Here is a 13,321-nt window from a genome sequence, read left to right on the forward strand (position 1 = left end):
TAAATACAGTAATTACATCATAACATTCCTGCGTATTGAACTACTTTTTCTGTCAAATTTGTTGTATAACATGAAGTTTTGGTGCTTAATTTGTAAAATCATAACCTAATTTGATGTTTAATAGGCTTTTCCTTTATCCCTCCTTATTATCCAAGATATTCGCTCATCCAAGCTTCTGCTGGCCCGTTTAGCTTGGATAAGTGAGACTCTACTGTATTATTATCATTCTTTGACTACACGCAGTAATCTTTCCCTTGTTTGTTGTTTCTTGTGCAGAACAGAAAAAAAAAATTTAAAGACAAAATGTTCATAAATTATTCAGGAGTTATTATCCATGTGGAAAGAGAAAAATACTGAAATGTTCTGTGAATACAGAAAAAATTGCAACCTGTAGATTATGGAATGCAAACTTAGGTATTGCCTGAAATAGAAGTTTTCAAACTGCAAAGCAGGATGGAAAAGCTTAGGCATATACTTAGAATATTTCTCAGGATGTTCTCAATTGGCAGATCAGTAATAATAGAGAAGCTTCCCTGAAAGGTGGTTTCATTTATTTCTAACTATTCCATGGAATATGCAGTTATAGGTCAGTGCGAAGTTGTTTGGATGCATACTCTTCACTTATTCATTCATATCGGACCACTAAGCCTAGGCATATGAATTGCCTTGAAATATACTTCAGAATCTCTTGCAGCATATACAGTGGTTCCTTAGTAGACAAGGAAAGCTTTTCCTGGAGTCAAAAGATTTGAAATCCAGTATCCTAACCAGGATTTCTACTCAGGAAGTATAAGCCAACCCTAATATCTTCTTCACTCACTATCTTAGCTAATGAGAAGGTGCATAATATATTCTAGCTGTTTATCTACTGTATTTATCAGCATGATTCCTTCATAAGTTATTATATGTTGTCGTCTTACAGTTGTGTGAATGAAATCATAGAAGCCTTCCCTCATACTGACATAAAATGTACTTGGATATGCTCCCCATTAAAATCTATTAAGGCAGTAGCTATTTAGGATGGCAAGCAGAAGGATATCCTTTAATTTATATTTATCTTTATTTCATATTGGAAAAGACAAAATAATTCTATTAATAGAAAACTCTCTACAGAATTCCAGGGGCTTTGTGCAGGAATACAGGTTTTTAAGTACAGGCTGTACAGCCTATTTATTTATCCAGTCAGTCCAGGGACACAAGAAATCCACAAAAGTGAAAAAATGCAAATAAAAATGCAATTTTATCTGAGATAATATCTTTCTAGGAATTTCTACATCCTCCAGCATGACTCTGTGATCACCTTCTAGTGAAACTGTAGAGCTGCATGGAGGACCCAGAAACCTGTAGAGAGAACATTTAAATCAGATATTTGAATAACCAAACCCATAAAAAGTCAAGCCAACAATTGTGGAGGGCTAACTGTAGTATCTCATGTCAAGCTTTAAATGTATGTAAAGGGTATCTCTGGCCAGGTGGCCCACCATTTCAGGTGTTGGGTTGTGATTGTGTAGGGCAGTGGCTTTTCAACAGTGCCATGCAAGAGTTGGTGATCCCATGGAAGCTTATCAAGGAATTCACTATTGTTTTGGTTATTTGTTTTGTACTCTGGAATTCACCAGAGTCACCAACATAGATCACAGTGGATCCATGAGGGGTAGAACGAGGTGGGAATGGGATGAGAACCAAAGAATTGATTGAGAAGATCAGTAAAGACTAAAGAGAGTTATGTGTTCCTGTATTCCACTACAGTATAATATGTAGTAAGAGTGAAACATATTCTAGGCTGCATGCTCAGTCCATGAGGAAACTGTGAAGCCCAGCGGACTTATGAGATAAGAATGCATACCATATTGCATACCAGAATGCTCTGAAATATGTGTAGGATTCTACAGCAAATACAAATCCATCCCCTAACAGACACTTGTTGGGTAGTTCTATGCAAATTTCCTATTCCCTCTCAATCTGTGCCCTCCCCAGTCTGCCATATAGGGGATAATAATGCTTATCTTAAAGGGTTGTGATTAAGATCACACATATGAAGAGTCCTGAAGGCTTGAAATGATTAAAATATTATTAAATATTGTGGATTGTTGCATCCATCTGGACCATATTTTGAGAACAAGAGGGGGTTATCTTTTCCCAGTGATTTTGCTTCTTTCACCAGAACAAGTTTCAAAAAATGATGCAAGAGGATATGGCTGTTTTTCCCCATTATAGCTGAGATTTCAAAGGGATCAGGTTTTAAAACAGTTGGACCTGCTAAGGGCTGATCATTCATGTATGCTGACAACACCAAGGCTTATTAGCCAAGCTAGGCATTATGTGGGAGCTTTGTGATTGGAACTCCCAATGTCTTTTTCTTTTACTAAAAATAGTGTTGAGTTTGATTTACATTACATTTCATAGTGTGGGAGAGAAGGTGTTACATTATTCCCCCCCTTTGACATTTTCCCACTAAAAATCAACCCACTGCTTAAACTCATCTTATTATAAAAACAAACTCAGTTCTGTGAGCCCATGATTTTTCCACTGTGGTTACTTGTTTCCTTTAGAAACTGGCCAGTTGGAGTAGCCTCATATCAAGGCCTTATAATGGTCCTGTTACACTTTGAGTGACTGACCTGTTTTGAAGTCATCCACATGAGGAACCTTTTCTATTTTTAAACCTGTGTGCGTGACTGCAGTTTTCAGAGAGCATTTCCTAGTGCATCTCTACTGGCTTCAAGGGGCTTTCGAAGTGCAAGTAGCTTTAGAGCAGTGGTTCTCAACCTGGAGTCCCCAGGTGTTTTTGGCCTTCAACTCCCTGAAATCCTCATAGCTGGAAACTGACGGAGTTCTGGGAGTTGTAGGCCCAAAACATCTGGGGACCCTAGGTTGGTTTTATTCTGTCTTCCGTCATAAACCGCTTAAACCACGTAACACCAAAAGATACTTAGGATATTGTCTTAAGTATCTCTTGGTGTTACCTGCTGTCATCTTCATCATATCACATGAAACCTGGGATATCTTCAAAGGCGCCACATTCCCTTAAGCCAGTGGTTCCCAATCTTTGGGCCTCCAGGTATTTTGGACTTCAACTATAAGAAATCCCAGCCATCTTACCAGCTGTTAGGAACTGTGGGAGCTGGTCCAAAACATGTGGAGGCCCAAAGGTTGGGAACCACTGCCTTAGACCAAAACCAGTCCATGCGTCTCCATAACTGTACCTGTTTCCTCCTTCTTCCTCCTCACCTCCATTGGTTTGTGGTTCACTGGGCTTCACACTCTGGCTGGGTGTTCACAAGAAAACAGCCTATCATCATTGCTCTTTTCAAAGTTTTCTGTGCATTTAAAAGATATTTATTTTCACAGTTTGTTTCAGTCTTGTGCTTTGCTTTCCCAGAAATCACAGTGTTTCACCTTTGAAGATGAGGAACAAGAAGAAAGGAAGGTAAGATTAGTCTTATTCTGCTTCATCAGTCAGGAACGTCGAGGCTGATAATTAGAACTTCCTTGAGGACACTGGCTAGGAGGAAGGGATAAACAACAATGCCTTGACTTTCCTTCCAAGCCATGTTGTGAATGAGTCTTCTGAGGCTGTGAGTGATAATGGTGGGATTAGGAGAGGAAGGAAGAACCCTCACGAGGAGGGCTCGCTGGAAGATTTACATAGGAAGAGAATCAGGGAGATTGATGGGGAGTCTTCTGAGGAGGATTCATGTGGGGACTTGGGAGGGGATCTTAAGGTGGAAATGGATGCGGAGGAACCGGTGGTGACGGAGGAAGTTGGCATAGATTGGGCACGGGCTCCGGAGGATCTTGGGGAGAAATCTGGATCCATGGATGCTGTGGATGCTGGAGAGGCTTGGGTATCTTCAGAAGCAGATCCCACATGGTCTGCCTGGAGGATTGAGGGTAGTTCCACAGGTGTGGACAGAGTTGGGTGTGAGCAGGATGATGTTGATTCTGATGAGGAGTTTGGGATGCCTGATCCTAGGGCGTTGGCTGTTTGGAGCTCAGATTCTGATGATGAGCTTGGGACACCTGACCCTAGGGCGTTGAAATCTTCCAGCGAGCCCTCCTTGTGAGGGTTCTTCCTTCCTCTCCTGATCCCGCCGGCTTGACTTTGCTACAATGCTACGTTCCTTTAGCTCCTGGCCTGGTTTTTGACTCTGCAGCGGCTTGCCGCTAATTCCTCAGCGTTTTCCAGTTTCGTTTGTTTGTGCTGCTTTTGGTGAAGAGCTTTTAGCCCGGTTTGGGTTTTTGCTTCAGTTTGAAATCGCTGCTGTATTCCTGGGTTTTGGGGAAGGTTTGGGGGCTTTGCAGTGATTTACCTTTGTTTGTTTTGCCATTTTAAGCCCGTTTTGTGTCTTTGGGCTGAGTTCAAGTACTTTATGTTAAATCCGGATTATATCTCTGGTTAATCCGGATTATATGCCAGTTCATGTTTTTGCCGTTTTTTTCTGTTTTGACTGCTTAATAACACTGAAGATTAAGTGTTTTAAGCCTCTGACAATTTACTGAGCTGTTTTTGAGTTGTTACTTAAATAAACTATATTTTGCTCTCAGTTGGTGTCTGACCTTTGACAAGCCAAGATTGCAATTTTGAGCATTAAAAAAACCCATTTTGAGTATGGTTGGTTTAAAAAGGTGCTTAACATAATATGTGATTGAACCTTTTGCAAAGTTAAAGTGGCAACAGCTAGAGTGAGGGTGATATTGACTTAGAGCAATGGTTCTCAACCTGTGGGTAATTGGACATTATTGCTGTTATGTGCGTTTTAATTGTTTGATTTATGGTAACAAAAAGGCAAGCCCTATCACAGGCTTTTCTGGGACTGAGCATGTGTGACCTGTCCAAGGTCACCCAGTGGCTTTTCATGGCTGAGTGGGCATTCAAACTTTGGTCTTCAGAGTAGTAGTCCAGTACTCAAACCATTATTCCACAGAGGAGGACTGAATTTCAGACCCCCCCCCCCCCCGGTGGTGCAAATATATTCTGTTACAGAGCTAGGTCCTCTGTTTATTCTCAGAAAATCTTCATGTGGTCCAGACTGTCAAAAAACTTTATTTGAATTATCAGTTGTGATCAGGTTGCTGCCCTGGCAACATTCATGGTACTGTCATGGTGATAAGTGGTACTCATGAGTGAATATGGGGACTGGTTTGTTGTTTTCTTTGGCTTCTCTGGTTGGTAGCCTCTAATTGCAGCCATTTTCCTTTGGGTATTCATCATCTGTTTATACTCTTGGCTGTTGCAGTATCATTTAGCAAAATGTTCCATAAATTAAGTGCTATTGTCTCAAGCATTTTTCAGTTTCATCTTGGTTCTAGATGAGAAACTGCCAGTTTTTCTCTTGTATATCATTCAAATAAATACCTGAAACAGCTGGATCCAGTTGTGGTTCTGGTGCATTACTGTTCCTTTATCCAACTTGTGTTCTTTTCTGCTGCTGAAACAAGGATTCTAATTTTGCTCTGCAGCTGGAAAGAGAAGGCGGACACTGGGGGAATGATTGGGCAACATATGTAGCTGTCAGTTCTACTCCACGTTTACATATGGGCACTCTTCTAAGTGAAAACTTGGGAATGCTACTGTCAGTTTAAGTAGCTGAGCAATAGGGATGTTGGAAATTTCTTAGGAGTCCTCTCCTCCTGGCCCAGTTTGTAGCAGATTTGCAACCACATCACCAGAAGAGGCTACAGTCTATTGCTCCCTCTTTTTTCCTCTCCATCTGATCGATTAATTGGTTTTCTGGTAGACCTTAACTAGGAGAGTAGTTCGACTGGCTGACTGCTTTGTCAGCAGATCTCTGACTGAGATCATCCGGCAAAATAAGGTTCTGTCAGGAGAAGGATTTCCTTCAAGAGAAGAGTATCTACTCCTTAAACCCTTACATCCAGTGCATTTTTGACTGACAATTGGACTTTAATTTATGTATTTGTTTTGGAGAGTTGATGTGTATATGGAAGTAATCTAAGTTCATTGTCTCACTTCTGAAGTTGTTACTTGAATCACTGATAAAGTTTATGCAATAATTATGTTATGCCTCCTAACTTCCATGAGTAACTCCAAGTATCTATGTAAATGTTCTATAGAAAGTGAGAAAAAGTGTAGGAAGAGGACATTGGTAGCAAATTGTGTACTTGTGGATGATGTGATACAGGCCTGCCTTCAGACAAATAATAATGAAAGGATTTAGCTTTGTCATTAGGCAGTAGCACTAAGCCAATTACAATGAGCTACTCTAAGCCCTGTAAATCAGTGGAGTTTGTGATCCTTTGATACTACATATCTAATGACATGTACCTACCAAAATGTATCCCTAGCTCAGCTAACCAGCTATGTCAAAAGTCAGACGCCAATTAAAGAGCAAAATAGAGTTTATTAAAGCAACAGTCCAAAAAATAGCTCAACAAACTAAAAAGACTTAATAACACTGAAAGTTAGTGTTTTAAGTAGAACAAGCGGGTAAAACCCCAAAAAACAAGAACTGGCAAATAATCCGGATTATCCAGAGATATAATCCGGGTTAAACTTAACGTTCTAGAACTTGACCCAAAAGTTCACAATGGGCTGAAAAACGGAGGCATGAACTAAAGCAAGTAGTATTGAAGCCCACAAACCTTTCCCAAAACTCAAAAGTACAAATAGGAGTTCAAAACAAACAAACGCCCAAACTGAGCTAGGGAACTCCCAGTTGAGAGCAGCAAAGCCAACGAAACAGCGAGACGCTGGTGAGTTCGCAGCAACCGCTGCTGGAACATACACCAAACCAAGAGTTAAAGGAGCAGAGCGGGAAAGCGTCGTCAAGCCGGTCCGAAGTCAGGATAAACCAGCAGCGGTAAGCTGCTGCAGAAGCAAACGCCAAGCCAGGAGTTAAAGGAGCAGAGCAGGAGAACGTCGTCAAGCCGGTCCGAAGTCGGGATAAGCAGGTAGCGTCGGTATCAGGAGTGAAGGTAGTAGTCAGCAACAGCAGACAGCCACGGAATAGAGAACGATGCCAAGCCACAGATTGAGAGCAAAGAGCAAAGCCGAATCAAGTTCCAGTCCGAGAGGTTGAAGTCATCCAAGAAGGTCACAACACGAAATGGCACAGAGAGCCAAAGCAACAAGGGCGAATAGCAGCTAATACAAAATAGTAATAACAGTGCAGTCCAGGAAAACCCACACAATTCCAGCCCTCCGTTGCAGAATAACCCAGATTAAACTTACATCCATTGCAAAGTCCCAGTCCAGTCTTCAGTAACACACACAGGAAACCCAATGGCACCCAGTAACACCTTGCCAAACGCAAGGTATAATGGCCAAACAACCCCAATATATCCAGGTCTCCCTGGGCTTCCAAACTATCCACGCCCAAAGAGCAGGTGTCTCAACTTCTTAATCTGAATCAGAACTCCACACAGCCAATGACCTTGGGTCAGGTGTTCCAAATTCCTCATCAGAGTCCCAATCATCCTGCCCATGCCCAACTCTATCCACACATGTGGACCCCCTCTCACTCCTCCAAGCAGACCAAGTGGGATCTGCTTCTGAAGACACCCAAGCTTCCCCAGCATCAGCAGTATCCATGGGCCCCGATTCGTCCCCAAGCATCTCCGGTGCCCGTGCCCTGTCCGTGCCCAATTCCTCCGTTAACACCTGTTCCCCAGCATCCATTTCCACCTCAGGATCCCCACATGAATCCTCCTCAGAAGACTCCCCATCAGTCTCCCTGACCCTTTTCCTAAACAAATCCTCCAACAAGCCCTCCTCGCGAGGGTTTTTCTTTCCTCTCCTGATCTCACCACTATCATTCACAGTCTCCGAAGGCGCATTCACAACAGCTATTATAGAAAAAATGTGTTAAAAGAAGTTTAATTATTATAATTAGTTATTGAAAAGCTTATTTATTTTGAATATGTAACTACTTCTTATGTAATAAGGCAGTTTTAATTATGAATTTTTCATACATTTATGTAAATAAAAGTCTTTGTTTTGTTCTATCCTATGCACTATAATAATTATGATCATCATCATAATCTATATACAGCAGTGGTTCTCAACCTGCGGGTCCACGTGTTTTGACCTACAACTCCCAGAAATCCCAACCAGTTTACCAGCTGTTAGGATTTCTGGGAGTTGAAGGCCAAAACATCTGGGGACCCACAGGTTGAGAACCACTATATACAGTATATAATAAAAGACAAAGTTTGTCTATTTGTATCGATCTATGCATGGGAGTTGTAGTTCATCTACACTTGGAGAGCACTGTGAACCCAATTGATGATGGATATGGAACAAACTTGGCATGCATACCAAAAATGGCCAATGTTGAATTAGAGGAGCATTCAAGGGGAATAACCCACGATTTGGGGAATTGTAATTCAGCCAATCAGTCCTCTTGTTTTAGACCCGGTAAAGCAGATTAATTCAATCTTATACTTAAACTTGGGGTGGTAATGCAAACTGCCACTCCTACCCCTTAACTGTAATACTGGATTATTTTATCACTTGAGTTTAGAATGCAGCCACAAATATTTCACACCTGGATTTTTATCTACATGGTCAGTTTTCTCCAAATGAATAAGAGTAAATGGGATGTTGGTCAAAAGTAGTGGGACCTGCTGCGAAGTGTTGCAGTTCAGAGTGCCACTTCCTGTCATCTAATTTTCTATTCCCTCTTCAGATTTTTTTATTTTGCTTCATATTATCACCATCCACAAGTGAATGTGTGGCTGACAACAGGTGGATTGTGATAATATGAAGCTTAATAAATTTCACTGAAGGACTTCAACCAATACAGTTATAAATTAATCCTTTCTCACATGGAAGCATATTGCTGTGTTTACTAGATTTCTTATACTTCCTGTTTTTACCTTCTCATGTTATAGAAAATGGCCATGCTCCTGATCAAGTTCTTGGAGAGGGAGCTGCAGCCATCCTGCCAGGTTGTATGTTTGGAAAGCATCCGGATCCTGTCCCGGGATAAAACCTGCCTTGAACCTTTTGCCACCATGGAAGGCTTGAAGACCCTTGCCAGGCATGCTGGAATTGATTACACAGAGGAGCGCATTGTTGAAGTCCCAGATCTGGATGTGATCCTGGAAGCCCTTAAATGCCTCTGCAACATTGTCTTCAGCAGCCGAGATGCTCAGGAACTGTCCTCTGAAGCCCGGATTGTGGTGGGGCTCACAGACCGCATCAAACTTTATAACGAGAGAAACTTCCCCCACGATATCAAATTTTTTGACTTGCGTCTTCTCTTCTTGCTGACGGCACTCAGGCTGGACATCCGGCAGCAGCTTGCTCAGGAGCTCCGGGGAATCAGTCTGATGGCGGATACCCTGGAGCTTACCCTGGGGGTTAAGTGGATTGACCCCCATGAAGTCACTGCCATGGAGAACCCTACTCTGCCTTTACCTCGGCAGGAGACTGAGCGTGCCATGGAGATCCTGAAGGTGCTCTTCAATATCACCTTTGATACTAACAAGAGGGAAGTGGATGAGGTAAGTCTTCCTTTTAGCTATGATTCCTTAGGATGTATTCTGTGAGAGTGCTTACATACTTGGCCAGCTCACTGCTTTTTCTACATTGACTGACTCATAAACATGTTTGTTTGTTAGGTACACAAAGGCACAAATCTGTTTTAACAACAGAAGAGAATGACTCACTGGTAACAACGTCTATTTCTAAAATTGTGTGACAACACGTTTGCTTCTTTTGCTCTAAGATGGGGAGGCAACCAGTGTCCTTTAAATAGTTTGAACTAGATTCTCTTTAGAGCTGATGAAAGACATCTGGGGAAGGGAAACAGATTGCCAAGCCCACTCTAAAAAGTGGTCAACTTCAATATGTTACAATCTGGTAGAATGTCTTTTATCAGTAGCATATAGCTATATAGGGAAAGGAAAATTAAATGCTTCCGAAATATATGTGTCGCCACAGTTAAGATAAGGCCCCTTTTGTATCTGTTTTACTAACTTAATGGACTACATGGATTAAAGTATATGTGGGACATGTAACTACAATTTCATTGCTCTATATCTGGCGAAATAGATCCTCTTCAGGCATTTCTAGTGTGACTCTATGGTATTCTTTGGACGGAAGGTTTTTATTTCAATAGGGTGCTATTATCTGCAGTGTCATATATCCATTCAAAGATTAGGAATGTATTCCCCATGAATATGGGGGTCTTACTGTGCATCATAAGAAACTGATCTCTTTCACTTTGTGAATAAATAATTAATTGCTATGGAAGATGTAAATGTGTAAGAGGGTAAAGTATAACAGTCACATGAGAGTTAAGAACTTTCTAGAGAAGGTTTTCCTTATTTGCATTTTGTTTCATTTTTTATGATTAAGTATTTGATTTTGCATAAACAGGTTGGGATTCTGTGTTGAACGTTTGTCTTTTTACTATCTAGCTGTAATGTTGCAGTTTTGTTGAATTTGATATTTGGGGAAAGTGGGATTCCCTGTACTTCAAAATATTGTGGATCTATTATAGTCAGATGGACAGAGGGGTCAAAGTAAAAGAAATCAGCCATCTCCTACTGATCCATTCAGAGATTTTGTTGCTGTGCATGTATGTTTTTCACAAAAGTGGATGAAAGGAGCTTTAAATTCTCAATGGTGGAAATTCTCAGGTTTCCTATTTGAATTTTTTATTGATCCAAAAATCCAGAAATGCATTCTGTTTTGAGTCATGTGAGTATACCTCACTCTTTGTACCCAACAAACTGCAAAAGAGTTGTGTGTTTCCATAGGATAATCAGTCTCTTTCATTATGTTTTGGGGGCAGGAAGACGCAGCTCTATACCGACACCTCGGTGCCCTCCTCCGTCATTGCCTGATGATTTCAGCAGATGGGGAGGACAGGACAGAAGAATTTCACAGGTAATTATTTTTCCAAAAGAGACATTACTTAGAGTATTTCTGTTAAAGTTACTTGAACATGAAAAATCATTGAGTTACACAGTTTGTGTGGAGTTTACCATTGGTTACGTTTGATGATGGGCTTGACTTGAGTAATACAAAGTTTTTTAAAGATAAAAATAATTTTCTATGTACATGGCACTTCCCAAACAATACGTTTGACAGAAATCTAAAATGGGCAAAGTGTCTGCTTTTGAAATCTAAAAATGGACACAGGGCAAACAACAGAAGAAAAGAAGATGGACAATGGGACACTGAACAATACGCTGTTATTAGATGTTCTGAATATTGTTGAAGTCACAATGCCAGGAAGGAACAGTTTAGGGACTTGTTCTCATTTTGTTAGAACACGAAAATTACTGGATACTTGGTAAGTCTGAGAAAAGCTGCCCTTCCTGTGTAATTCTGTTATTTATTCTTTCTTTTGTCTTGTGTTGTTCTGCTCAGTCACACAGTCAACCTCTTGGGCAATCTGCCTCTCAAATGTTTGGATGTCTTGCTGGCCCCGAAGGTACATCCAGGCTCACTTGAGTACATGGGAGTCAACATGGATGCTGTCAATGTTCTCCTGGATTTCCTTGACCGACGTCTTGACAGGGTGGGTGAAACAGATAGTTTTCAGAATTTCCAACTGATCAACATTGGTTTTTAATTTCAATTGCATCTGTGCTTAGAGTTAGACAACTTTTGGGATCCTGATCGGATGTTGTGACTTGATTATTCTGTGTTCATTATAGGTCTCTCTGTAACTTATTGCTCTCTCAGAAAGCTGTGACAGTAACAATAAACAGCGGTAGTGAAGAGGCAGCAACACCATATGCTAAAGGATGTTATGAGAATTATGAGTAGGATGAGAGGTGATTCACATGGTGAATAGAGAACATTTTGTGATCAGATGAGTGATTTGTGTGATCAAAAAGTTAACTGTTTGATTGGTTGTTAAGGCATTTGATAGGCTTGGATTTGACCAAATAACGCATTGAAATTTTAAGACTTTTTGCTACTCCTTTTTTTTAGACAGGAAGATGAAATTTTAAAAATGGGCAGATCAGCTCTCTGTCTTTCAGCTTATGTTCCTGCATAACTATCTGGTCCCTAGTGTTTCTCCATTGACATACTCACTTGTTTTTCCCATAGCTAAGTGTGTTCTTAGCTTTTCTCTTGGAATCTCTAGAGTGATAGTAGGATTCTGCAGAGTGCCCAGAACTGAAGTTGACTAAAATAATTGGTCAAGGCTGCTTAGATAGTTATCAGACAGAATTCTCTCAGGACTATACATAACACAGCCGGCCCTTCACATTTGCAGATTTGACTTCTACAGATTTGGTTATTCGCAGATTTGTTTAAAATGTTATCTCTAGAAACCTCTAGGTTTTCTAGTGTGACTCTACGGTTAGCTTCTGTCAGATCATGGAGTCATATTGGAGGGCCAAGAGATTCCTAGGTCCTTGGGCAAGTCACTCTTTCTCAGCATCAGAGAAAGGCAAACTCTGAACAAACCTTGGCAAGAAAATCCAAGGACAGGGCTCCCATGCATTCAAAGTTGATTTAAAGGAACATTACAACAACAGATTATACTGGTGATGATGTTAATTATTAATACTAAATTAAAAGGAACCAGGATTTGCTACAATAGTGACAGGTGTAGACTTAGTTCATAGGGCATTTAGTGCTATCAATTATTTCAACAATAAAATTCTCAGTAGTACTGAAGATCTGTTAAAAATGACTTGGAAGGCTCCATGTAGCCTGCAAACTAGACTTTGCCTACTATTCTAGAGCTACAGAGAGAAATGTGGAACTTTATACAGATACAACCTTTTGGAGAAGTTCTTCATATGACTTTGTATTTGAGTAAAGCTTTACCGTAAGATTAAATGAGACCTATCTATCTTGTCTACCATCCTCAATGTAATTTTCCCAATGGCTGGCCTGCTAATATCTGTACCATGTCACAGCACTGAGACTAGAATATTTGGTTTGCATGTTATAAAAATAATTAGTTCTATGAGTATTTACACGTGTTAGATTTGTACATACGAGAACAAGAGTGTAATACTTTATTTGGCCTCTTTCACAGGGTCATAAGCTAAAAGAAAGCCTGACTCCTGTGCTGAACTTGCTGACGGAAAGCGCCCGGGCCCATCGGCAGACAAGAAAGTTTCTCAAAGCGAAGGTACTGTATTTTGACTGTGTTGCATGCATCAAGCAAAGTTTCTGTTGAGCAAGCAAAACCATATGGCAAGCCTCACCTATCTCATGAATTTGGAAAATTATTTGGAATTGCTGTAAAATTGTCTTCCAGAGATTGTAAGATATTTTATACATACAGCAGATACAGAGTTTTAGATTGTCCCATTATGAGAGAAATTCTTTGACATATCCTGAGGAAAAAGTGTCCTCTTCTCCTAATGCTAGTAC

The 13,321-nt window shown here is 40.6% G+C and overlaps 1 protein-coding gene across 3 annotated transcripts in view; it reads left to right on the forward strand.

Annotated features, from left to right (window-relative positions):
- Positions 1 to 13,321, forward strand: part of ric8a (RIC8 guanine nucleotide exchange factor A) — a 35,122-nt gene that overhangs the window by 10,725 nt on the left and 11,076 nt on the right. For all 3 annotated transcript variants that reach the window (XM_062967509.1, XM_003214797.4, XM_062967508.1), the window contains 5 exons: positions 3,383 to 3,430; positions 8,857 to 9,471; positions 10,767 to 10,861; positions 11,348 to 11,498; positions 12,981 to 13,076. In XM_062967509.1, the coding sequence (XP_062823579.1) occupies positions 3,383 to 3,430; positions 8,857 to 9,471; positions 10,767 to 10,861; positions 11,348 to 11,498; positions 12,981 to 13,076 (1,005 nt within the window). The remainder of the gene's footprint in view (positions 1 to 3,382; positions 3,431 to 8,856; positions 9,472 to 10,766; positions 10,862 to 11,347; positions 11,499 to 12,980; positions 13,077 to 13,321) is intronic.

This window comes from Anolis carolinensis, chromosome 1 (genome assembly GCF_035594765.1).
Source record: "Anolis carolinensis isolate JA03-04 chromosome 1, rAnoCar3.1.pri, whole genome shotgun sequence".
In the NCBI taxonomy this organism is placed as follows: Eukaryota; Metazoa; Chordata; class Lepidosauria; order Squamata; family Dactyloidae; genus Anolis; species Anolis carolinensis.